This window comes from Paralichthys olivaceus, chromosome 14 (assembly GCF_024713975.1).
Source record: "Paralichthys olivaceus isolate ysfri-2021 chromosome 14, ASM2471397v2, whole genome shotgun sequence".
In the NCBI taxonomy this organism is placed as follows: Eukaryota; Metazoa; Chordata; class Actinopteri; order Pleuronectiformes; family Paralichthyidae; genus Paralichthys; species Paralichthys olivaceus.
Window position 1 is genome coordinate 1,174,476 of NC_091106.1, and position 25,059 is coordinate 1,199,534.

At 39.1% G+C, this 25,059-nt stretch overlaps 1 protein-coding gene across 2 annotated transcripts; it reads left to right on the plus strand.

Annotated features, from left to right (window-relative positions):
* nt5c2a (5'-nucleotidase, cytosolic IIa) lies at positions 1-25,059 on the plus strand. Of its 2 annotated transcripts, XM_069538859.1 has the most exons (18): positions 1-117; positions 1,838-1,952; positions 11,206-11,279; positions 15,419-15,536; positions 15,658-15,753; positions 16,531-16,622; positions 17,263-17,320; positions 17,499-17,592; positions 17,698-17,751; positions 17,913-17,996; positions 18,188-18,229; positions 19,175-19,282; positions 19,578-19,644; positions 20,370-20,540; positions 20,857-20,908; positions 22,411-22,471; positions 23,688-23,864; positions 23,977-25,059. In XM_069538859.1, exons 2-18 carry the CDS (start codon positions 1,852-1,854, stop codon positions 24,190-24,192), a joined length of 1,665 nt encoding a protein of 554 aa, XP_069394960.1. In that variant the 5' UTR covers positions 1-117; positions 1,838-1,851; the 3' UTR covers positions 24,193-25,059. The 2 variants fall into 2 exon arrangements, with proteins under 2 accessions (XP_069394960.1, XP_069394958.1); XM_069538857.1 differs by lacking the exons at positions 15,419-15,536; positions 15,658-15,753; positions 16,531-16,622 and having other exon boundaries at positions 10-117.

Here is a 25,059-nt window from a genome sequence, read left to right on the forward strand (position 1 = left end):
TTCTGCCGGGAAGAAGAAGACGAAGAAGGAGGAGGAGGAGTAGAAGAAGAAGAAAAAGAAGAAGAGGGAGAAGAAGAAGACGAAGGAGGAGGAGTAGAAAAAGAAGAAGAAGACACGGTGCGTGTTTATGTTGTTGTTTGCGAAACGTCTGGGTCAGTTAGCATTTAGTCACAGCACTGTTACATAATTAGCGAACGGCGAGTTGAGGGGACTTAAGCTGACATGTGGACCTGTTCTTATAGGATTGAAGTATTCTGGGAATGCCATTATTTCATACTGAAAACAGTTACACAACGTCCCTACACTGAGTTGCTAATGTTAGCTGCCATTGCCGTTACAGGACACCGAGCTAAGTAAAGCTAGTCTCAATGCCTCGCAGCAGTAACGGTGAAACCTTAGAGTTAGTTCCCTCAGTTGACAGGAACTCAGTCAGTTGTTTTCTACTTTGGGCTCTGAGGTTAAGTAAGGGGCCCCTAATTATGGAACGCGCCTGTATTCTGACCTTTAGGGTACGTGTTTAGCGACTTTATCGGTCTCTAAAGAAGCGCTGCAGTATGAAAGTTATCTGAAAAGAGGCGAGGACATCTTAACCAGCTAACAATTTCAATTATTATGAATCTGTTATAGCGTGAGAATAAGAAAGCGACTAGTGACGGTTATCAAAAAACATAAAAAGGAAATAAGATTGGACTATATTCTAATGAATTTTTCTTAAACCAGTTTGTCAAATAAATAAAACACCCTCTAAACTTAAGAAGTTCATCAATTTAGAGAAATTTCAACTCAGAAGTACCACACCTGTAACCTATAACCAATATGATTTAAAGTCTGATATTATACTCTGATAGCTGATACTACTATTTTTTCCCCATATGCAGTTTATGAGCCTTACGTTTTTGCAATCTTAAACTACTTACTGTATATTTTTGGAGTAACACACTTCCACCAAATAAAAAAATACAGTTCATTAGTAAAAAGTGAACAGGCACAAGGATCTAAAACGACTTATGGTAGAAATGCTTTTAATCCCATATCAAAATTGGACAAATAGCATGAATTTGGTTCAGTATGAGATATTTAGTTTGCCTTTCACACATGCACAAGGCAGCGGGAGGTTCTCTGCATGGATGCGTTTACAACCGCATAACCTATTAACTGCGCTGCAGGGATCATGTGATTTACACAGACAACGGCATGAGCTCTTATTACCCCATCTCTCTTGACATCTTCGTCTGCGTCGTCTGTGTGTGTCACTGCTTTTGATATTGTAAACTCACAGTACAAACAAAATCATAAACAATCCCCAAGACAAACAGCATTATTATTGAGTCAAGTTTTTTTTTTTTAAGATAACAGAAGGTTGACTGAAATATTTTGAAACAAGCTACACCATTTTAATCATATTTACATGCCCTATAAGAGAGAAAATTCAGTGCATTTCTGAAAACAGCTTTACTGTGACTGTGAAAACTTTTATTATGAGAAGTATTAATACAGCTCACTTGATAGAATGATTTTATATTTGATCCTGATTTACAGGCGAACCTTCCATTGTTGTCGTAGCTAAAACTAAATGCTTAACACAACAGCATCATAAACACAATCTAACATAACATCATACACAGACAATCTAAGTGCTTCAGTGGTTTAGGAAGGGTTTCTAAATCCCTTATGTAAAGAATCAATTTCAATAACAGTGCGTAAACTGAACTTTAATTGTCCTCATTGTTTTTACATTATTAACGTGGACTGACATGTAAATCATATTACTAAGATTCTAGAGAACACTACTTTTGCACAGCCCTAACTAAAGCCTTAAAAGTGTTTGTGGATACAGGTTTACTGAGCACGATGACTACCTCATGGAGCGACCATCTGCAGAATTATGCCGACCTACCTGCCAACATGGACGGTATAGCCATGAAGAAGTATCGACGTGAAGCTCATCACAGGTACTTCTTAGTCAGACTGCAACAAAAAAAATGTACATGGACCAGTTGTCTGGCACAAAACACAAAACGTAGTCACACCAATGTCATAGTCCATTCTCCAGTTTCTGTTATTTTCTCAACTTCTCAGCATTAGAAATGCTACTGATAGATGAACTGTGATAAAAAAAAACAAGTTCATATTTATTTTAGTTTTTAAGCAATGCAGCAGCTTGAAGATACTCTTACATGGGGGGTTCAAATCAGAATCTACTTAATTTCAATGTAGTTTCATAAGGGCACTGTTGGGCCTCTGCCTTGTGTTAATATGATGTAAACAATATCAGTGTGTAAATAAATCAGCACCCCCTAAATTTTTTTGGTTGTAAGTTGTGTTAAAAGACCTTTAAATTTTTGATATCCAGCTTTTCTGGTAAGTAAATGTTTATTTTGCTTGCTAGCTTGCTAGCCCTCGCGTTACTCGATGACTAAGACTCAAACATCTCACCCACCATCCGCATAGTGTTGAGTAGATAATGAGTGAATTTTCTTTTTTCTGTGAACTATCCCTTTAAGGCATGTGCAAATGTCATATAGTCAGCCATATAGTCATGTGAAAAAAGGTCCATTTAAAATTTGAATGTAAAAGTACTTAAAAGTAGTAAAAATGTAATTAGTAAAGCATTTAACACCGTTTCAATTGTGTTTCTGGCATATGTGTTAGTTAAGTATAATGCACTGCCGTGTATCATTCGGAAAATTTAAAAAAGTCATTATTTTGTTATTCATTTATGAATCTGATACCCAAAAAAAAATAATGGTTTGTTTTTGTAGTTTGGATTTTTTCAAATCAAATCAAAAATAGGAATATGAAAATTATGGGTCACACTCAAATCATTTGTTCTTTTCATATTCAATTAGAAAATAAAAATTGGAAAATTAAAAAATTAGTCATTACTTTGTTATTCATGTCACCGCCCAACCTAATGTATACAGAACTGTAGCGGGCTGTGATTGGGTCCATATACAGTATGAGAAAATATATAATATATATTTGAAAATATCAAAATATTAAATGTCAAAATCAAGTTCAGCCCTTGACCCTTTCTTCATTTCCTATTTTTGATCTAAGCAAAAAATCCAAACTATATACGAGAAAAAAACGTTATTTGGTTTTTGGTAACAGATAAATGACCATAAATGAATAACGAAATAATAACTTGTTTTCTAATTTACCGATTTTGGTTTTCTAATTGGATATAAAATAACAAATGATATACAGATGTTATTATGCACGGATTCATTTAACTGACTTAAATCTGTTTAAAATGTTGACTGTCTATGTTGTCTGCAGGTGAATACCTTATGTTAGGTATCAGGTGATTCCTCATCTCTTGAATTAAAAGCTGTTTTACTGTCTCACATACTGAAATTGGCTGTGTTTGAGGGGGTAGAGCTTATTCTTGTCCATGATACTGAACCCCAAAATGCTCCTCATAGAATAAGAGCTGCCCACAGATGCACTCATCATGACTAAAAAAGCACTATATAAATACAGATCATTTCTTTATTTATCAAATCGTTAATTTGGTGTTTTAGCCCAGTTATGTAGCTGTCTAGTGTAGATATGTATGGTTGTTAACTATATTTTGTGAACAGATCCTTTGTTCACAACAAGCAGCCCTAACAGAGAGCTGGTAGACAGCTTTTTGTGGATGAGCCCTGTCTTATTGATCCAGATATTTGGATAACTGGATAATTAGATATGCTATCAAACTCACCATAATTATACCTTATGGTGAGTTATGTTGTCGTCATATTAAGTGTTAAATGTAACTTCTGTCTCAATTAGGCCTGGGACGATAACAAATTTTGCTGGACGATATATTGTCCCACAAATTATTGCAGTAACGATATTATTGTCAACATGATATAATAATAATGCACACCCTTTTCAAATACAATAAACTTTTATTTCTGAGTGTTTTTTACCATTGTAATTGTAATTTAACATTTAAATATCCTAAATAAATAAAACAAACAAAAAATAAAATGGACTCTCACTCTCTGTTAGCAAGAATTGCATTGAATAAAAATCACAACCAAAAACAATAAAAAAGACCCCGTCTTTGTTAAGAAAAACAGCACTCAAATATAAAACCACAACCAAAAAAGTAAATAAAATGGCTTATAAAGTCTCCACAAATAAAATTGCACTTAAATAAATATTGAACATTTAGGCACAGAGGTATAGAGTTGTACATTCCATAACAGGTAACACTGTCAATCCAGTTAGGACCTTTGTAAACAAAAAGTGCAGAGTAACAACACAAACACTTGCATATGCAAATCTGTAGCTACTTTAGTTTGGCAGATTCCGAGCAAGGAAAACCAACATGTTGACTTTGTGTGGCTTAAGACAGGATCTCTCTGGAGTAGCAATATTGCCAGCTGTGCTAAACATTCTCTCCAAGCTGGTGCTTGTTGCACATATGCACATGTATTTTTGTGCCAACTTAGCCATCAAAGGGTATCTTCTTTGATTGTCACGCCACCACATTAAGGGATCAGAAGATGCATCAAGTGTATCTTCCTGGAGGAACTTGGTCAGCTCTACAGCAGCCTGCACTCTTTTTGGAACTGCAGCCTGGGAATGACCTGTGAGGTGAGCTCTTCTGTTTTGAAGAAGGTCACTCAGCCTCTTCTTTGTGGGTGCAGGAGGTTCATCCTCATTTCCTCTAGCAGCAGCTGTGCTGTAGCTCTCACCACTGGTACCTTCTCCACTTCCTTCTGGCTCTTTTAAGTCCAGCAGCTCTTGCACAAACTGATGTTTGACATCATCCAATGCCTCTGCCTCCTCCATGGTGCCACGATATCTTGGATCCAAGATGGTGGCCTTTCTCAGGAGGACTTGGATTGCAGGTGAGCTGTAGTTTTCAGTCATTACCCTGCACATGTTTTGTTTAACATTGGATGTCAGTGCAGTGTCATTGGGTCCTGGAGAGAGAAATTCACCTTTAATCAGTTCCAGTACAGGCTTAACTGAGGACACTGTGATGTATTTTTCCCCTGAGAGGACATATGTGAAGTCAGCCAGTGGCTTCATTGCTGCGTTGATGGACTCCAACACAAAAACATCCTGCCAGGTTGGGTTGAGGTGGCCATGTTTTCTGTCCTCAACCAGGACACGTCTTATGGCTGGGAGCAGCTCCAGCACCCTCTCTACCATATTCTGCTTAGTGCCCCATCGTGTGGCAGTATCCTGTGGGAAAAATAATAGGCCTATTTTTTATTTTTCATTGGTTGGTCTACATCAGCAGTCTTAAAGAAATATTACTTTTTACATTTCCATTATTTATCATTAATAATTAGTACAATAATTATTTTGTTTATATATTATATATATCAATGAATTAAACATCACTCACCAGCACTAGATTCTGTTTGGGGAAATTGGCCTCAGCCTGTGCCTTCCTCAGGTCTCTCTTCTTTATCCAGCTCATGTGAAATATGCTGACCAAACTTCTACAGAGTCCTATGGCACAGGCTGTCCGATCGTTGTCGCTGTCCAGACCATGGGACACAGAAAGATGGAGGTTGTGGCCAAAGCAATTAAGCCATGGCCAGCCAAGATTCCTTATTGCAGCTACAATTTTCGCACTATTGTCTGTAGTGATGCGGGCTAGTTTGTTCTCATCCAGTCCCCAGTCTGCTAAAGCTGCCTTAAGGTTTTCTGCAAGGGTGTCAGCAGTATGGTTATCAGGGACATATCTGGTCTCTAAACACTTGGAGTGCAGGGTCCAGTCAGCAGTTATATAGTGTATGGTCAAGCTCATGTAGGGGGTCATGTTTGAGCTTGACCACATATCTGTAGTGGCAGAGTAAAATGCGATGTCTTTGATTTCCTTCAATGTGTCATCTTTCACTCTGTTGTAAAGTTCTGGAATTGCCGTTTGTGACATGTATTTTCTACCAGGCAATTCTTACTGTCTGTCAAATGTTTGCAGCATTTCTCTAAATGCTGGCTTTTCAACTGTGTTAAATGGAAGCATGTCTTTAGCGACGTAGCGAACTACACTATCTGTGAGCTTGCACCATTTTGCGCTGTTCCGTTTGTATTTGCTTTGTCGACCAAACGCCTCAGTGAGTGTAGACTGTCGAGACGAAGCATCTGCATCCTGAGGGGCACTTTTTTTCTCCAGCTGGGAAAACTGGGTCGGGTGGTTATGCCTTAGGTGGGCATGTAAGTTTGTTGTATTCCCATTTTTTTGTTGCCACCACTTTGGAACACAGTCGGCACACCGGCTCGTCCGTGTTTATAGGCTCACCTTGCTCGTTCGCTTTGAAGCCAAAATACTCCCACACTGGGGCTGTGGCATTTGGCTTAGCAGTCATCATCTTTCTTCCTCACGTTGCTCCGCACGACGCTCACTTTCTGCACTCTGTGTGTGGAGCCACTACTAGCCGCCCCGCCTCCCCCCACAGAGACAAAGAGGCTGGATGACTGACAAGAGGGTTCACTCCGTTTATTCCGCAACATACGCCCCCAGGTGCTGAGACCGAGCACAGAGTGAACCCTCTTGTCATCCAGCCTGCTTGGAGGCGAGAGACGAGGAAAACAAACACGCATGCGCATGGCGATATATCGAGGCCGGACAAATTATCGAGTTCATTTTAATTTATTAATTGATTTATTGATTATCGGCCCAGGCCTAGTCTCAATACTTTTCTGGTCGCTTCATGTAGGGCTTTAAATAGTTTTAATACATGATTATGCAATGCTTAGTGTGTTGCTATAATGCATAATTCTTCTATGTTATGAAAGTTGAATTGCTGGGTGCGTTGGTCTATGTTACTGCTTTAATGTGCAGTAACTGATGCTTGTCACGAAATATTTCTGCACAGTTATTTTATAAAAAAAAAATTCTATTTGTCTTTTATGAAGTTTTCTGTTTTCTTAAAATTTTTAAAAAATCCACCAACCATCCAGAGACTGCAAATAAAAATGTGATTGTATGGTTGATTATGTGCATTGTCCCTTAATAAACAAACAGTTCTAAATTTGCAGATATGGTGCCCTGTCGGTGCAAACAGATAATACACACATTATTGTAAAATGCAGGACAAAAAGAACTGGACCCGTTATTGAATCATGTCTTTTCTGTAAATGTACCAATACTTGGTGAAACTGAAAGTGAGTCAAATACAAAATCTAACATGGGGTAACATGTAATAATAGTATAATAATGTATCTATTTTAACAAAATCATCAGTCATGCTTAATTATGTCCTTGATCACTTTAAGCAGAGCCAAACTAATATATCAGTTGACCAATCATTTTGTGTGATATGAGTCTTTCACAGACATCAGTATTGACATTCATGTGAAAATATGTGTATTTATGGTTACATGTTACAAAATATTTTATTTTCTTATTATTGTATCTGTCATGTATCTCATGATTTTCTTTTCTTTTTATTTAGTTATTTATTAAAAAAAAGATTTTTACTTTAAATTTCTTTGTTATCAGGGTTCAATAAAGACATCTTAAATGTTCAGTGTGTAAGATTTAGGTGAAAGGAATTTCTGGCAGAAATTGAATATAAAATAATTCTAGAGATGTTTTCACTGGAGTTGTATGTATTGTAATTTTCTTTACTATAGAATAGGCCCTTTATATCTAAAAACGTAATATTTACATGGGGGGGCTAAAACCTTTGGAGTTTTCATGAGAACTGAAGTTCACCACGTGTTCTCTGTCATTTTTGGAAGGGGAGGTAGCGATGAGGAATATTCAGCTGCAAGATGCAACTTCACCTCTAGATGTCACTAAATTCTACACACTGAACCTTTAAGCAACATTGCCACTCCTAGAACATATGTTAAATATTTTATTTCATTAGCCAACATTTTTTACTCCTAATATCAGCCCTCAAAAATCTGAGGCTCTAATTTTACAGAAATCAACACCATTTCTTTCTCACTGCCAAAAATGGATAGTGAAGATTTTAATGATACTAATGACCAGTTCAACAAAGGGGAGAGGGTGAATCTGGTTGTGGAGAGACTACTTAACAGCATCCTTAGTTCTCTAATGGAGAGATCAAAGACTGTATATAAAGATGGATGATGGGTCTCACCTTTCACATTTGTACCCATACATACAGTCTATGGTTAAAATGATGATATCACAGACCCTCCATATCAGCTAAAGTGTATGTATTATTTCTTACCCTTCTGCCATTGACTTGATTTCTGCTGTTATATACTGTATATTAATCTAAAAGGACTCTTCAGTTGTTAAATTATTGTTTTCACTGTGTTTACAATTTAACTTTTACAGAAAGCTGATGTTGGGACCTACTATTTGTGAACAACAGATGGGCCTACATGTGTAGCCAAAAGCCTGACCACATGTCTTCTTTGTTTTGGAGACAAAGTAGAGCTTCCAGAACTCAGTCTCCCAGGGTGCTTCATCTAAACCTTACCCTGAATACAACTTTCCACCACTATTGGTCACTGTGTGCCCCATGACCCATGAGGTCATCAGAACAATAAAAGCCAAGCTACCCCCTTTCTTCTATTTTCTACTCACTTCTCCTGGAGGAAAGGTGAGTATCTCTGCTCACCCAGCAAGGGAGACATTTCCCTAACCAATCCCTCTCCCATCTCCAAGCAGGACTGCCTAGAGCAGACTGCTAAAACCTTCCAAAAGGCAGCGAGGCGAGAGCCTGCCTAAGAACTTCAGCATGAGCAATTGGCCATGACACAATGTCTGACCAGCAGATGTAAGATAACAGGAGCCACAATCAACAAGACCACTTCACTGGACTTCAAACAGCACATCAAAAAAATTACACTAGGCCAAGCAAAGGACTGTTATATTCAATTTTGTGTTATGTTTTAAAGTTTGATTTGTGTTGCTGTGATATTTTAGCTAAGTTATTTGAAAGCTAATGTTAGTTATGTTATGCTCTTCACCGACTTTGCATGCATTAACTACTTTCTCTAACTTGGCACCATGTGGACAAAATTGTTGGTACTCTTCCGTTAAAGAAAGAAAAACGCACAATGGTCACTGAATATAATATTATATAAAAATTGACGTAATGTTAACTAAGGAAAATCAGACATTGCTTTTGAATTGTGGTTAAAGAGAATCATTTTAAAAAACAAACTAATGAAAATGGCCTGGACAGAAATGATGACACTGGGCAGCACATTTCGCTCCAGAATGTCTTGATAGTCTTGAGATTTCATTGTACCCTGCAAGACACCCTTAGCCAGATGCAGCAAATCAGCCCCAGAACATAACAGCCTCCTCCATGTTTCACAGTAGTTACAGTGTTCTTTTCTTTCAGTGCTTCATTTTTGCCTCTGTGAACATAGAGCTGATGTGACTTGCCAAAAAGCTCCAGTTTTGTCTCATCTGTCCAAGAAGACACACCTTAGTTTAGTTTAGTCCCTCTGGTCAAATTATTTTCAATCTTTCCTAGGTACCATCATTTTTGTCCAGGCCATTTTCATTAGTTTGTTTTTTTAAATGACAATGTCTGATTTAATTAGTTAGTTTTCAGTCAATTTGTATTTATTATTATTATTTTGACAGTTTAAAAGTTATTTCAGTGACCATTGTGAGTTTTCTTTCTTTAACAGAAGGGTACCAACAATTTTGTCCACATGTGTACGTGTGACATCAAGCACATGGTGTAGCCATTTCATATGCACTTTGGTTTAATTGTGGCCTTCTGCCATTTTGAAAGCACACTCATTCACTCACTCACACACATACTCACATTCACATCTGTACACAGTAAGTACACCTTTAGTTAGTTTGTGTGTTAATACTTTTGTTAGTTTCATAATAAATGTTTTTCATAAACACACATGTTGTCTTCATTAATGTCATAAGTGTGAATTTTTCCAACCTCTACCTTGTCAAGAACTCTATATCCTTCAACTTTGCTAGCTATTGACATGGTCATTTTGGTTAAAGTTATCAATTGAATTATTGATTAAATTTCCAAATTTGTAGTCAGTAATTTCATGAGACTGAATCACTAAATTGGCTGTCATTTCCCTTCCTTTGAAGGGTGGTGCCCTGAGGTAGCTTTAATGTCAATTAAAGTTATTTAATATTAATGTTTTTAATATGACAGGAGAATGTGTATACTTGCACACAAACTCTGACCCATATATACATTTTGGAGACAGGAAAGTGGCCGTGCAGACATGAGGTGGTGAATTGAAACCAGATTATCAATCCACTTTAAATCCAACAGTGTTATTTGTGCTCACAAGACTAAGGTCCTTCAATTGAAAAATTTGTAAATAGAATTAATACAAATTAAGGCGAGAAGGCATCAAATAAAAGTTACAGAACCAAGTGATTAATAGTTTTCAATAGCTGCATATCTTTTAGGCTAAAACTTCACCTTCATATATTGTGTGTGTGTGTAAAATCGCTGCAGGGAACATGACTTTGCTGTCAGGCCTACAAAGCTCACTTGAAACCTCTTACAAAAAACAATTAAACTTTAATTTCCAAACAATGTTCTAGAATAGAAGGTAGGATACCACTTATGTGACACTCGTGCATAATGCTGTGTGATGGATATACTATCACTGATAGGAGTATGCGAATGGAAGGATTAGCAACTAGCAACTACCCTCATAGATTAATAACTATGAGGGTTTTCTGGCAAATGATGATGACTGACTCATTCATCAGCGGATATAGATTCTACAGATCTGTGATCTTGGATCTTTGTGATGAACTGTACCATCCCAGTACAAACAAAAGTACTCACTAGGGTTACACTTGTATCATTGATTAGCATTGTATAATATTTACCTTTCTGCTTAAAGTCCCTGTTGGGAATAATATAATTCAGTTATATTTTATAGATTGGGGATATCAATGCAGTCTCTGAATTTAATAATACCTGCAGTTTTGGATGATTAAAATACACACAGGCGATACAAGTCCCCTCACATTCTGATGATGAAAAACAATTCTTTTTTGCCTCCACCTTTAAATCTGACAACTTCTTTTTATTTCAGGCACTGTCCCCTCTCATTCTCACTCTCACCTACTGCATTAACTGCAGCAGCAACACATTACCATTGCATATTCTTTCCTTCATGATATCACTGCTGATTATTTAACTGTGAACTAGTGGTGTGGTGTGTTTTAGGACATGTAAGCAGTGCAGCATTCAGCTTGAACTGCCAACTGTCAGCATTCATTGACTATGTACCCTTCTTGTCCACCAGAGTGTTTGTCAACCGAAGCTTAGCCATGGAGAAGATGAAGTGTTTTGGTTTTGATATGGATTACACTCTGGCAGGTAAGTGCAGTTTGAGCCTTGTGGTCTCAGCCTTGATGACATGTATAGGTTTAGCTGCTGTGGCTAGATCTTACACCATCTGCATGACTCTGCCATTGATCTTTCTGATGGATCTAATGAAAAAAGTGACAGTGAGTTGAAGATGATTCACTCCGAACTTTCCGATCCTATTTGATCTTTTAGATACACACTTAAAATCCTCACATTCTCCCTACCTGTTTGCTCAAGTTTTTTATTTGCCCAGTCCATACTGGAATTCATGGTAATATTTTCTATATTTATATAACATATTAATAACGACCAGATACTGTGTGTGGAGCGGACCAACCCGGACTCTTTAGTTATTGTTGTCGGTGACTTTAACAAAGGAAACCTCACTCACGAACTCCCTAAATACAGACAGTTTATTAAATGTCCGACCAGAGAGGAGAACATTCTGGATCACTGCTACACCACAGTCAGGGATGCTTATCACGTTGTCCCCCGTGCTGCACTGGGACACTCTGACCACGTCATGGTCCACCTGATTCCTGCTTACAGGCAGAAACTAAAGCTCTGCAAACCTGTAGTGAGGACATCAAGGAAGTGGACCAGTGAGGCTGTGGAGGATCTCCAGGCGTGTTTGGACTCTACTGACTGGGATGTGTTCAGGACTGCTACCAACAGTCTGGATGAGTACACAGAGGCTGTGATGTCATACATCAGCTTCTGTGAGGAATGCTGTGTTCCATCATGCACCAGGGTGAGTTACAACGATGACAAACCTTGGTTCACAGCCAAACTCAGAAGGTTAAGGTTGGATAAGGAAGAGGCCTTCGGGAGTGGGGACAAAGACAGATTCAAAGAGGCGAAGTACAAGTTTAGCAAGGCTGTAAAGGAGGCTAAACGACTGTACTCTGAGAAGCTCCAACACCAGTTCTCAGCCAACGACTCTTCGTCTGTCTGGAAAGGGCTCAGGCAGATCACCAACTACAAGCCTAAAGCCCCCCACTCCATCAACGACCAACGCCTAGCCAACGACCTGATGGAGTTCTACTGTCGCTTTGAAAGACAAAGGGACAGTCCTGCAACCATCCCCCACGACACCTCCCAACAGCTCCAGCTACAGTTCATCACCTCCACCTCCCCCACCTCAGCAGGGGCCTGGGCTCCTCCACCAATGCCCACCTAAAAGCCTGACTCCACCTGCAGGTGGATAACTGACTTCCTGTCTGACAGGAAGCAGCTTGTGAAGCTGGGGAAACATGTCTCAGACTCCCGGACCATCAGCACCGGATCCCCCCAGGGCTGTGTTCTTCTCCTCTGCTCTTCTCCCTGTACACAAACAGCTGCACCTCCAGCCACCAGTCTGTCAAGCTTCTGAAGTTCGTGGATGACACCACTCTCATTGGTCTCATCTCTGATGGTGACGAGTCCACCTACAGGTGGGAGGTAGACCATCTGGTGAACTGGTGCAGCCAAAACAACCTTAGAGCTCAATGCTCTAAAGACAGTGGAGATGGTTGTAGACTATAGGAGGAACTCAGCCTCACCTGCCCCCATCACCTATGTGACTCCACAATTGACACTGTGGAGTCTTTCCGCTTCCTGGGAACTATCATCTCCCAGGACCTCAAGTGGGAGCTGAACATCACCTCTCTCATTAAGAAAGCTCAGCAGAGGATGTACTTCCTGCGGCAGTTGAAGAAATTCAACCTGCCAAAAACAATGAACATCCGCTACTAGCCTTATCAACAACGCCCGGAACCCAACCTGACACTCTTTCACACTCCACCTCTGCCTCCATATGTCACATTGACACTGCATTCTCTACTCTATGCGTTACATTAACGCTCAGCTATATACTTATATTGGAAATTATCTGCATACTGTGAACACTATACTTACTCAGCTGTACTGCTCTTCTTATTTCTCATTTTTTACCTTCAAAAAACATACTGTGTATATATTTTTATATTTACATTGTTACATTTTAATACTTGATTTTTTTTATCTTGTTATATTTAGAGATGTCTGACATGCACCAACAACATCAAAACAAATTCCATGTATGTGCAAACTTACTTGGCAATAAAAGCTTTTCTGATTCTGATTCTGATATTCAAAACCCTACAATAAAAAAACAAAAACAATACTGCCAACCAGCATAACAATAATCCTGTAGTAAATACTAAGGTAAAAGCAGCTGAAAGCAGAGGTTTCAAACTTAATCATAAGCTCCCTTATTTTGTATAAATCTTAAATTACATGTTGCCTGTTAATTAATTTGTCTTTTTTAGGTAGTTTTTAGTAATAAAATAACCAGTTAAGAAAATAGCAGGGATTCCACTTCATATATACTGAACAAAAATATAAACGCCCCATGTAAAATATTGTTGCCATGTGGAGTTAACAACTGTAAATGAACATTTGCTGACATTTTATTGTACAAAAGTGATATTTCTCTTGATTTGTGTATAATTTTTTAATCCAATTCGCTGTCAGTGGGCATTACTCAGTGAGTTGTTTTTTTACTGAGTGCATGGGTGGGGTGTGTCCAGTGGGTGATCAGACAAAATGAGCAACAGCCGGACAATCCTTTGACTGGGGACAATAAAAGGCCACCCCAAAATGTCAAATTTTGTCACAAGTCATAATGCCTCAGATGTCGCGGGAACGTGGCATTGGCATGTTGGATGCAGGGATGACCACCAGAGCAGAAGCTGCGCGGCTCATTGTCCATTATCGGACCATAGGCCATTTGAGAGTTCGTTTCCGACATCTGCGGGATCGGCTAAGACCAGCGACATGCACAGCTGATGAGACTATTCGTCTGCACAACAGACGCATCACTGTCCGTATCCACCTACGAGAAGCCAACTTGCATGCTCGGCGCCCTCACCGTGGTCTGGATCTCACTGCTGTCCAGCGTAGGAACCGACTCGACTAAATTTGATCAACTCCATGCGAAGAAGATGTGTTGCTCTGAGAGACACAGCTGGCGGACACACAAGATATTGAACAATCAAATTCCTCAACCTGACCCCTATCATGTTCAAAGGACTGTCAATCTGTTACAAATGGCCATACCATGATGTTATCAACGCTGATATGAAGATTAGTAATTACTGAAAATAAATTTTGAATTTCTTTATATATTGCGTAACCCAAATGTTAATAAAACTCTTATATTTGACATGGGGCGTTTATATTTTTGTTCAGTGTAATTTCCGATTTTACATAAACTATTGCTTTGCCTGTTCTAAACATGCCTGTTTGGCTGTTTGCTTGGCCTGTAGGAAGACTTATTGCATCTTTCTTTCTGAACCTAAAAGAAACCTGGAGTAATTGAGTTGCTGCAAGTAAAAACTGGCTGTGGGACTCAGCCTGCAGAACCCTGAAGCCGTGCCACCGCAGCTACTCACCTATTTGTTCGATTTATTTGAATTAAGGGGTGTAATGGAAAATTTGCATATGGCCTTAGCTTGAACTCTTTCCTATGTCTGATCAATGCTCGTGTGCTGTGTTAAACAATAATTCATATAGAAACAGTTGTGCTCGCATCAAAACTAGACAGACACCTTTTTTTCATTTTTACCTTTAACTAACAAATGCCCTGAGTGTTGCTATGCACTTGGCAGATGTTACCTCAGAGCTCATGTCCTTACTTGATGATGATCCTCTTGTTGACCTTGATCTGTGTAGCTAGCAGCTTCCTGTTTCAACTAGACTACAGGAGGCTTCAGTTTTTCATGCTATTATTCAGAGATGGTTGTCTCTTATGTTTCCTGATTACCCGACTATATAAAACCTTCTCCTTGCCCTATTGGAGGTGTTCCACTCTGAGTGTGAAACCCTCTGCAGAGCTCTATTAAAGACCCAAAGATAACTCAGTTTCTTGCTCAAGGACACTTAAAACATAAAAGAGTGCTGCCCATAGATGCACTGTATGAATATGTGTGAATAACAGACCCCCTCCCACATCATCAAAGTTTCCTGTTTGTGCCACACTCAAAGTCCAAGACACGTGGGTGCATGTCTTTGATGCTTCCTATCTTGAATTGTTTCACTTTGCTTTTATTCATTTTATAATTTATGCACAGCCCTCATCAGGATGATTTGTGTATTGTGATCGTTAGCCTGTTCCCCTGTCTGTGTAGTGTATAAATCTCCTGAGTATGAGTCCCTGGGATTTGACTTGACAGTGGAGCGCCTGGTGTCCATTGGATATCCACAAGAGCTGCTCAACTTTGTCTATGACCCTTCCTTCCCCACCAGGTTTGTTCACAGAGCCCTGCCTTTTTGAAAATAGTGTTGAAACTTGATATTTGGATGGCATTGCAAGAAATGATCACTCATGTGCTTTTTGTTCTTACTGACCTGTCTCTGTTCTTCTTAGAGGATTGGTGTTTGACACAGTGTATGGCAATCTGCTCAAAGTGGATGCCTATGGGAACATCCTAGTGTGTGTGCATGGATTCATCTTCTTAAGAGGGTGAGGTCCATTACTCCCACTGAGCTGACATAAATGTCAACCATACCATTAAAGAACCAGGCAGTTTCCTTTATCCAGCTCTCTAACAACTCAATTCATCAATTCATTTGTATAGCGCCAAATCATAATATATATTATCTCAAGGCACTTTACATAGAAGGTCAAGAACTTAAAATCTTATTTAACATAGAGAAACCTAACAGTTCCCACAATGAGCAGCACTTTGGTGACTGTTGAGAGAAAAACCTCATTAACAGGGAGAAACCTCTAGAACCAGACTCAATGTGGGCGGTCATCTGCCTCGACCAGTTGGGATGAGCAAGGAAAAAGGGAGAGGAGAGATGGATGGAAAAGAGGGGAGAGAAGAGAGAGAGATAGTGAGGAGGGGAAGGAGGAGGAGAGAGAGAGGAGAGAGAGAGAGGAGAGAGAGAGAGGAGCGAGAGAGACCGGGAACACTTGTGCACCATCAGGTATCAGATCTGACTAGTTAAAATGTAAACAATAACAGTGTAAAGAAGTTATTGATTATTATTGATAGCAGCAACAATTCATATAATAATTAATTACTAATAAGTATTGTTGTTAATAATAATAATAATAACACTAATAATAATAGTTGTTCTCCTGCAGTTCCGGGTTCAGAGATACCTGCAATGAGAGAGAGAAAGAGAGAGAGGGACTATGAGAGGCACAGGCATGCAATTCAATGGACAATATTAACTATGTGGTTGCCTGTTTGACCTCCTGTATGGATGTATATGTACTAATTCTGCACAGACCTGACATAAGAGAGCTGTACCCCAACAAATTTATTCAACGTGGAGACACAGACCGGTTTTACATCCTCAATACACTATTCAACCTGCCTGGTAAGAAAAGACACCATTACAAAAACTTTTGTTATCCTAGAATTAGAAATGTTACATTGATTATTATTATACTGTAAGACTTTAGGATATTCAACATGTATCATTAGAGCACAATAATGGTGGGCATTTTTATCAGCAGACTTGATTGAACTTGTGATAATTTGAATAAATCATTTATTCTATAAATAATTACCCACACAATGAAGTCCCAAAGTGCCTCTTGTGTTTCTGTCACTTCTTCAGTGGGTGTGAATTGTTGCTACTGACAGAAGTTTTGAGTCTATCCTGTGTTAAAAGTGTTGGCAACCACTCTGGCAGCTATGAATTCAGTCTCAAGGATAGGTCTGTAACACAAGAATCATTCTCATCTGTACCATTCTCCCCAATTAACATGGAGACTTCATTTACCCCATCTTTGTAGGTGTCTTGAAAAGGGGGAGAACAAACTGTTACTTACAGTAACAACTCTCACTTTTTCATTCAAAGCTTAGACATGAATGATTTTTAACTTCAGTTTGATATTTTTATGACCAAAGAAGGTAGTGATCCTGTGTGTCAAAAATAATGGTAATGATAATAAAGGTAATGATTGATTAGTCATATTGGATGAATAAATCTGCCTAACTGTCTGCTTCCTCAGAAACCTACCTGTTCGCTTGCCTAGTTGATTTCTTTACTAACTGCCCCAGATACTCAAGGTACTACACAGTCACTGTTACATACAGAATACTGTCTGGAATCTAATGTGAACTTTTTCAGTTTCAGTAAAATGTCAGTATCTTAATCAGAATGCTATCTTAGAAGCTCTGCAAGGGGAAACCCTAAATCCTTGTAATGCAGAGTGTAATGTTCACATGATTTTAACTGTCTCTGTAGTTGTGAGACTGGCTTCAAAGATGGTGACCTTTTCATGTCTTACAAGAGCATGTTCCAGGATGTCCGAGATGCTGTGGATTGGGTTCATTTCAAGGTAGATACTTATCACTTTCCACATGAAACCTGTGTCTAGGCAAGTGTAGGCCATCTCACTGCTCAGTCCATCCTCAGCCTTATTGGGGTTTTTTTATTTTCACAGGGGTCCTTAAAAGAAAAAACTGTTGAAAACTTGGAGAAGTATGTGGTAAAGGATGTGAGTACATACAGCAACCATGTACTACTTTTGGTCAACAAATGCTGCACTCTGTTGTCCAGAGTTGTAACAAAACATTCTAGCTCAGTCTTATTTTCTTTCATTTTAATTTGTCTGCATTCTTTATGTACAATTTGATGATGATTTATCCCTCCTTCAAGCCAAAGCTTCTTCTCCTTCTCAGTCGCATGAATGAAGTAGCCAAAGTGTTTTTGGCCACCAACAGTGATTACAAGTACACAGAGGTGAGGTGAAAGTTCAGTCTTATATGTTAAGAGCGATTAAAGCTAACCAGAACCTACTGTCTTGTTTTTATTATTTGTATTATCAAAGAAAGTTCATTATGTACCTATACATTTTGACTGTGCCAATAATGCAAGGTCATGTTAATGATCTGGACCAGTGTTAACAAAAAACCTCTCCTGTTGTCTTACAGAAAATTATGACCTACCTGTTTGACTTTTCCCATGGCCCAAAGGTAATACTGATGATAAAATCAAATTCAAAAAGAAAGGGGAAAGACCATTTAGAGCAGACTAAGGACATCAACATAGGGAGAGCAACAAGAATGTATGGGCAACAAATTCATTCATACTGCTTAAATGGATTAAATTGACAAAAGGGGACCAGCTTGTCTAGTTTTATAAGCTTCTGCAAGTTGTGCCATGTGTGTGTGGTGAAGTATTTGAAAGCCAATTTCCCAATCACACATTTTTTAAGGAACAAATAGTCTTAAGACCTATTGCAGTGTGATACTGATCTGTAGTTAAAAAGACACGAAAGATAATCAGGAAGTTCACCAATAAGTGCTTTGTAAATACATAAAATGCAGTTCTGTTCCCTTCTTTCTGCCAGTGACTGTGCAAGAACTGTTTAGTACACAGTGATGCATTATAAAGCCATCGCCTGTTATGAACATGAGACCAGAGTGATAGAATGAGTGAAGGGTGGAGGCCAGAGATATATATATCATATTGCCGTTGTCCATAACAGATAAAAGGTGACTGTACTACTTTTTTCCCGCTTTAGTTAGTTAATTGACATGTTTTTTAAAGCACAGCTTTTCATCAATCCAAAAACCAAGGTATTTATAAGAATCTACTTGTTCAATAAGAGTCCATTCAGAGTAGAAATCTTCTGTTCTGAATGACTGTCTATCATTTTTTTAGAGAATAGCATCCATTTTGTTTAATCAGGCACTAGCAACATCATTTAAAACTTTAGATGCTGCAGTCACAGTACTGGGCCCTACATTTCTCACCTGCCATTCAACTGTACATTTAGGGTTTAATTAAAAAACAATGAAACAAAGAAAACACTGCCAACCATACCTTTACAAATGAGTGTGGTTTTGATGATTTGCATACGAATCCACACACAAATACATAATGTGTGCGTGATTGTTTGTGTCTGTTTATCGCAGCCAGGCACACCTCACCAGCCCTGGCAGTCCTACTTTGACCTGATCCTGGTGGATGCCCGGAAGCCTGTGTTCTTTGGAGAAGGAACAGTGCTGCGGCAGGTCGACACTGTGAGTGTGTACAAAATATCATACTCTGCTTTTATTCAATGGTATTTCATTTCTGAATCAACATGCTCTGCTGTGTAAAGATACTATTGTTTCATTTCACATTATTGTAAAGATACTATAGTGTAATTTTATTTTTATAGCTTTAGCTCAAAACCATGCCCTCTCTCTCTCTTAAAGAGTCCCTGTTTGTGTGCAAATTTGCTTTAAGAACACAGTCCTGAATAAAGATGGGAGAAAAACTCTGTAAGATACATTCTGTGTATGAGTGTGTGTTTGAACCTTGTTTTTTTTTCAGACCACGGGTCAGCTGAAGCTCGGCACATACACTGGAACACTCCAGCGTGGTATTGTTTACTCCGGAGGTAAAAGCTTGTTGATTATTTTCTTCGAATTCAATTTGCTTTAAAATGAAATGGTCATAGAAACAACCCTCAAAGTTTGTCCATATATGTCTGGAAGTGATATTTTCTTATTTCACGTGAATCTGGTCACTTCTTCTTTCAGAGAGATGTAGCAGATTGGATGTATACCTAATATCTGATTTACTACATTACATTATGGGGTTTTATGCACAAAACAAATGGTTGTTCAAAGAAAAAAGCTAGACGAGAGTTGAACCTGTTTTTACAACTGGAATATAAAATTGGGCTATACATTTGTAGTTCTTCTGATATGTGAATATATCCCTATATTACATATGGCATGTTACAATGATAGGAAATGTTTTATGACTGAAACGTGAACATTCCATTGATAGAAATTGAAATGTGGACAGGTTAGTGCCACTAGCCTGTAATCTAGTGCCATGCACATTTACGGTATATGTGGTTTTGCAACCAAAGGAAATACTGCAGCCTGTACCTGGAGAAAACCATGGTTAAATCTCTGCAGTAGTCACTCACATCTCCAAACCAGAGTCTGCCTGTGCTGAGCTCTCCTCCTTCACCTCTTTTGTCATGGTGTTCTCATGCTTAGTATCTAGGTCTTTGCCCCAAACACTTCCCTGTTGCTGCTACTGGAAACTTGTTGCTAAATAATCTTGAGGATTACCTCAAGCACGAGCAAAATATCTTATGTTTACTCACAGGATCTTCAGACATTGTGTGTGACTTGCTGGGTGCCAAAGGAAAGGACATCATCTACATTGGAGACCACATTTTTGGTGATATTCTCAAATCCAAGAAGCGTCAGGGCTGGAGGACTTTCCTGGTGATACCTGAGCTGGCCCAGGAGCTGCGAGTTTGGACTGACAAAAGCTGTGAGACTGAACACATACACACTAATATGTATGTGTATATACACATATAGCTTTATAATTCCACTGTTTATGAAATCTAGTAATCTACACTAAATTAAATTAAAAGCTACTATGATATATCTTTTAATTTTAAACTCAAGATTTATTTGGCAGATAGAATAAAATCCTCCTGTATATCATGCATGGTAGAAATGTGAGTCTGCTTCTTTATTTCACACACCAAATGTAGCCATGTGACCAAGACATAATGTGGTAAGTAAAACCATCAGGAATACAATGTAATGTACTAATGTCATTGCCAATGTTTGTTTTTCAGCTATATTTGAGGAGCTTCAGTCTCTGGACTGCTTCCTGGCAGAGCTTTACAAGTGAGCTCCTCTTTGTTAAAGCAGCATTTGTTGTGTTTTATTTATATTTTATTTTAGAAGTTAGTTAAGTCGAGTTAATACAGTAGAAATATGAAATATTTCCTGGGTCTTGCTACAGCATTTTGGAAAAGCTGCAGAGTTTATTAAGATTTACTGGTGCGCAAGGCTGGATTATGGACCTGACAGGGCGGCCAGTGCCCTGGAGCCTCAAACTGCCAGGGGGCCACCAAGCCTCAGGCCGCACACGGAGAACGTTCAACACCAGGACTCTCAGTGCCCACAGTGCAAGTTGGCCACTAGGCCCCTCGGTGCTTATAACATGAGCAAACCTCTAAGGCCCCCAAGACCCCTCAGCACTTACAATGTAAGGGCCCCCTGACACCTTGGTGTTTAAAATGTAAGCTGACCACTAGGGCCCCTCCATGCTTAAAGCCTCAGCTGACCACTAGGGCCCCTCCATGCTTAAAGCCTCAGCTGACCACTAGGGCCCCCAGGCCCTGCAGCGCTTATTTGGAAATAAGAAGCTCATTGAGACGTTATTAGCTAGCGTGTGTGCTAAATGCACATTGTGGTATTGTTACAGACTAGCACACTGGTTATCACTTAATATTGTTGTTTATACTGTTTGTAGAATTGTCATATTTTTAAGTAATCTGACTATATATGTGGACAGATTTTTTTATATTCTCTTGATAGAGCATAAGACAAATACAAGGTAAGGTTAATCAAAGGCAATTTTAAAGGTAATAAAGTAATGAAATGCCTTATTTTTTAAATTGATTTATATTTGTAACCAAAACCCCATTCAAAAACCAACCAAACACTGAGCAGAGGGAACCCATGACCTACTTCCTGGGGCACTCTATATAATCATTCTTTTGCTGGCTAACGCAGGGTTGTAACATGAGGCTGACCATGCCAGGTCACATTATAACTGCTGACTTCTGAAGCTGTATTTATTATGATATAATTATTTTACCAACAGCAAGCTAACAGTGGAATGCTTGTAATTTAGCTCACCGGCAGTTTGTGCTCTTAAAGCACATCCAACTCATTAAAGAATGAATGTCAAAACACAATTTGGTCTCCCTTTAGTAAAAAATTTCTCCCTCGATTTGAGCTACAATCCTCTCAGTTTGTCAGTATGTCGGTCTCTTTAGCATGGGCCAAACACGTCTCAGCTCATTGTCATTTATGTCAATTGAGTCAGACCTTGTCAGACAGCTAGACTTTGACTATCTAGTGCAGACATGTCAAACTCAAGGCCCGCGGGCCACTTCCAGCCCTTGGTACAATTATATCTGGCCCGCGATAAAACATCATATGTCTATTTTAACTTGCCCGCCGGTAAATGGGACACACACTTATTTGTGTGTGTAGAAGCTGGCAGCATGTTTTTTTGATATTGCTCTCCAGAGCTTGTGAAGCATCCAGCTGATGTGGACGCTACATTTTAACAGAGTTGTCTTCCCAGATCACAGTACACTTTGTTTTGTCCTCAGACATCTGGACAGCAGCAGCAACGAAAGGCCAGACATCAGCTCCCTGCAGGGACAGATCAAGGTACAACCTCCTCCTGTGTTTCACTTAGCTGCTTCCAGACATGCACTGGACTTTGCAGTTCCTTCATATTTTTTCCAGAGAAGTCAATGTGTGAACACAGCTGGGGATCCCTGCTGGATTCACTGAGAGGGAGTGGGGTGGTTCTAACACTCGCCAGATGCAAAAATGAAAAAATAAGAAATATCTCCCAGTGAAAAAAATGTTTCACACAAAGAAAAGACAAGACAAAGATGTCAGGAGAGTTTGTGGTGATAAGAGCCGATGACAGTGTCAGGGTGCTGTAAAATGACTTACTACGTCACTTCCTTCCTCTGTCTACTGCAACTGGCTGCTCCACCTGTTTCCTGAATAAGGGAGGATGTGTTGCTGTTGCAGAAAACCTCCTGCTGTGTTGTGCGTGTGAAAGGCAGACTTTGGGTAAACTCTGTGGCCAATTCTCTCGATTTTACCAAGAAGTCATGTCTGCCCTTTACCCTCAAAAAGAAAACTACTAAAAATGTGTGGGATCCCTCTCCCAGGACGGACAGAAGTGTAATAAATGCCATGTTTAACGGAGAACATTAGTAAAATAAGACTAATAGTCCTATGGTGTAGAAGCTGAAGGAGGTACAGGACTGCAGAGCACTATTAAATGTGCACGTTGCTTTCACAAAATATAGATATATTTTCAATCTATAATCAAACTGTGACCACAATGTAAATTTTTTTAATCGCCTCTATTCGAAGAAAAATATTTTATACTTCCATAGAAAAGATTAATCAAGGCTGTGTCGTGTCAATTCTTCAATCCCACTCTGACAACGAGGAACGAGACAAAAATCTCTTACAGTATTGTCACACTTTAATGCTCAGAGCATGGTACACAAGACAAAGGTTAGTTTGTAATATGCACGCCGATGGGAAGCTGTTCTTGCTCTTTATACATTTGGCTCGTTTCCTCCCCTTCTGGTTGAGGTTGTTTCTAAGCAAAAGCTCAGGATCTTCTGATGACATCAGGGCAACAATGCCTTAGTTGAGGCAATCAGGTGAAGATTCAATCAGTTGCACAGGATTCAGCATGATCAAGGTTACATTGTAAAGATTCAATCATGATCAATCACAGAGGAAATGAACATGAGTACATTCTGCATGATCAACATGTAACATTTCCCTTACAGCTGCCAGTCCAAATATCAGTAATTGAAATTATTTCATGCATTATTCTTTGTCCCCCCAGAAAGTGACTCATGACATGGACATGTGCTATGGCATGATGGGAAGTCTGTTTCGCAGTGGCTCCCGTCAAACACTGTTTGCCTCCCAAGTGATGCGCTATGCTGACCTGTATGCTGCGTCTTTCATCAACCTGCTCTACTATCCTTTCAGCTATCTGTTCAGAGCTTCACATGTACTGGTGAGAATCACTATCACACTATTACACTGAGGGTCTCCAATGTGTCTGTCAATCTTCTTTACTTATTTATATTTTTGATTCACAGCATTAAATGTAAGTTTTTCCCTTCCAGATGCCTCATGAGTCAACGGTGGAGCACACCCACACCAACATTGAGACAGAATCTCCACTTGCCACACGAAATCGCCATGACATGGACTTCATGGAGATAAAGTGCAAACGGCACCAGTTGACCAGATCAATTAGTGAGATCCAGCCTCCCTATTTCTTCCCTCAGGCTCCACAGGAGATCACACACTGCCATGACGAGGATGACGATGAGGAGTAAATTAAGAAGTGCAAGGGAGTCTGCAGATTAATCTTTTTCTCACTTTAATTTATCTGCTTTGATTGTTTGAAATTCATCCTTTTTTATATATCTATAGGGCTGAGTCTGCCTGTCAGGTAGACAACATGGACTTGCTGTAAATCACAATCATAAAGTGTACAGAGAAGTATAAAATCAAGATAGTGAGACTGAAACTGATAGAGTGAAAGAGAATATCTACCTTGTTTGGGTAGAGCAGCTGTCAGTAACTGGATCCTCCTGGTTCTGCTGGGTTTGTTAAATTTTCTGCTTCATTCAGTTTATTAGAAAAGAGAATCCACTCTTCATTTGTTAATTAGCATTTTCAGTGTAAATAGTTCATTGCCCTGTGTCTTACTCCTGCATCATATGTGTAACTTAAAAATGTGCCTAAGGTTAAGATCCTAACCCTAACCTCATTTGAATGAATGAGCCAGATTGGTGGTACACTTAACATATTTGGGACAAAAATGATTTTCTTCTTCCAAAGACTACTCATCCAATGTAGGGATTTGACGCCATGATAAGATATTTTAGCACAAGTAGAGTTCAACAGAAAGAATAATAAGTTATAACTTCTTTCAAGGAGGTTATGTTTTCACCCGTCCATTACCAGCTGTTTGTTGGTTTGTTTGTTAGCAGGATTATGCAAAAATGGTGGTGGAAGGTTGAGACATGGGCCAAGGAAGACACCATTAAATTCTGGCATGTATTCGGACAAATGGGTGTTTCCAGAAGTGTGAATGAGAAGGTCTGTTAAAGAACTAATTCTTATCATTTAGTTTTTCTTATGGTCTGTTATAAATGTTGCACACTTTCTGATAAGTTTGAATAAAAAACTCAAATTTA

Bases quoted from the DNA above. Each gene is read 5' to 3' on its own strand.
- nt5c2a (XM_069538859.1), top strand. From the start codon at position 1,852: ATGACTACCTCATGGAGCGACCATCTGCAGAATTATGCCGACCTACCT. The intron at 17,593-17,697 runs GTAGATACTTAT...TTATTTTCACAG, and splicing joins TGGATTGGGTTCATTTCAAG to GGGTCCTTAAAAGAAAAAAC. The intron at 23,865-23,976 runs GTGAGAATCACT...TTTCCCTTCCAG, and splicing joins TCAGAGCTTCACATGTACTG to ATGCCTCATGAGTCAACGGT.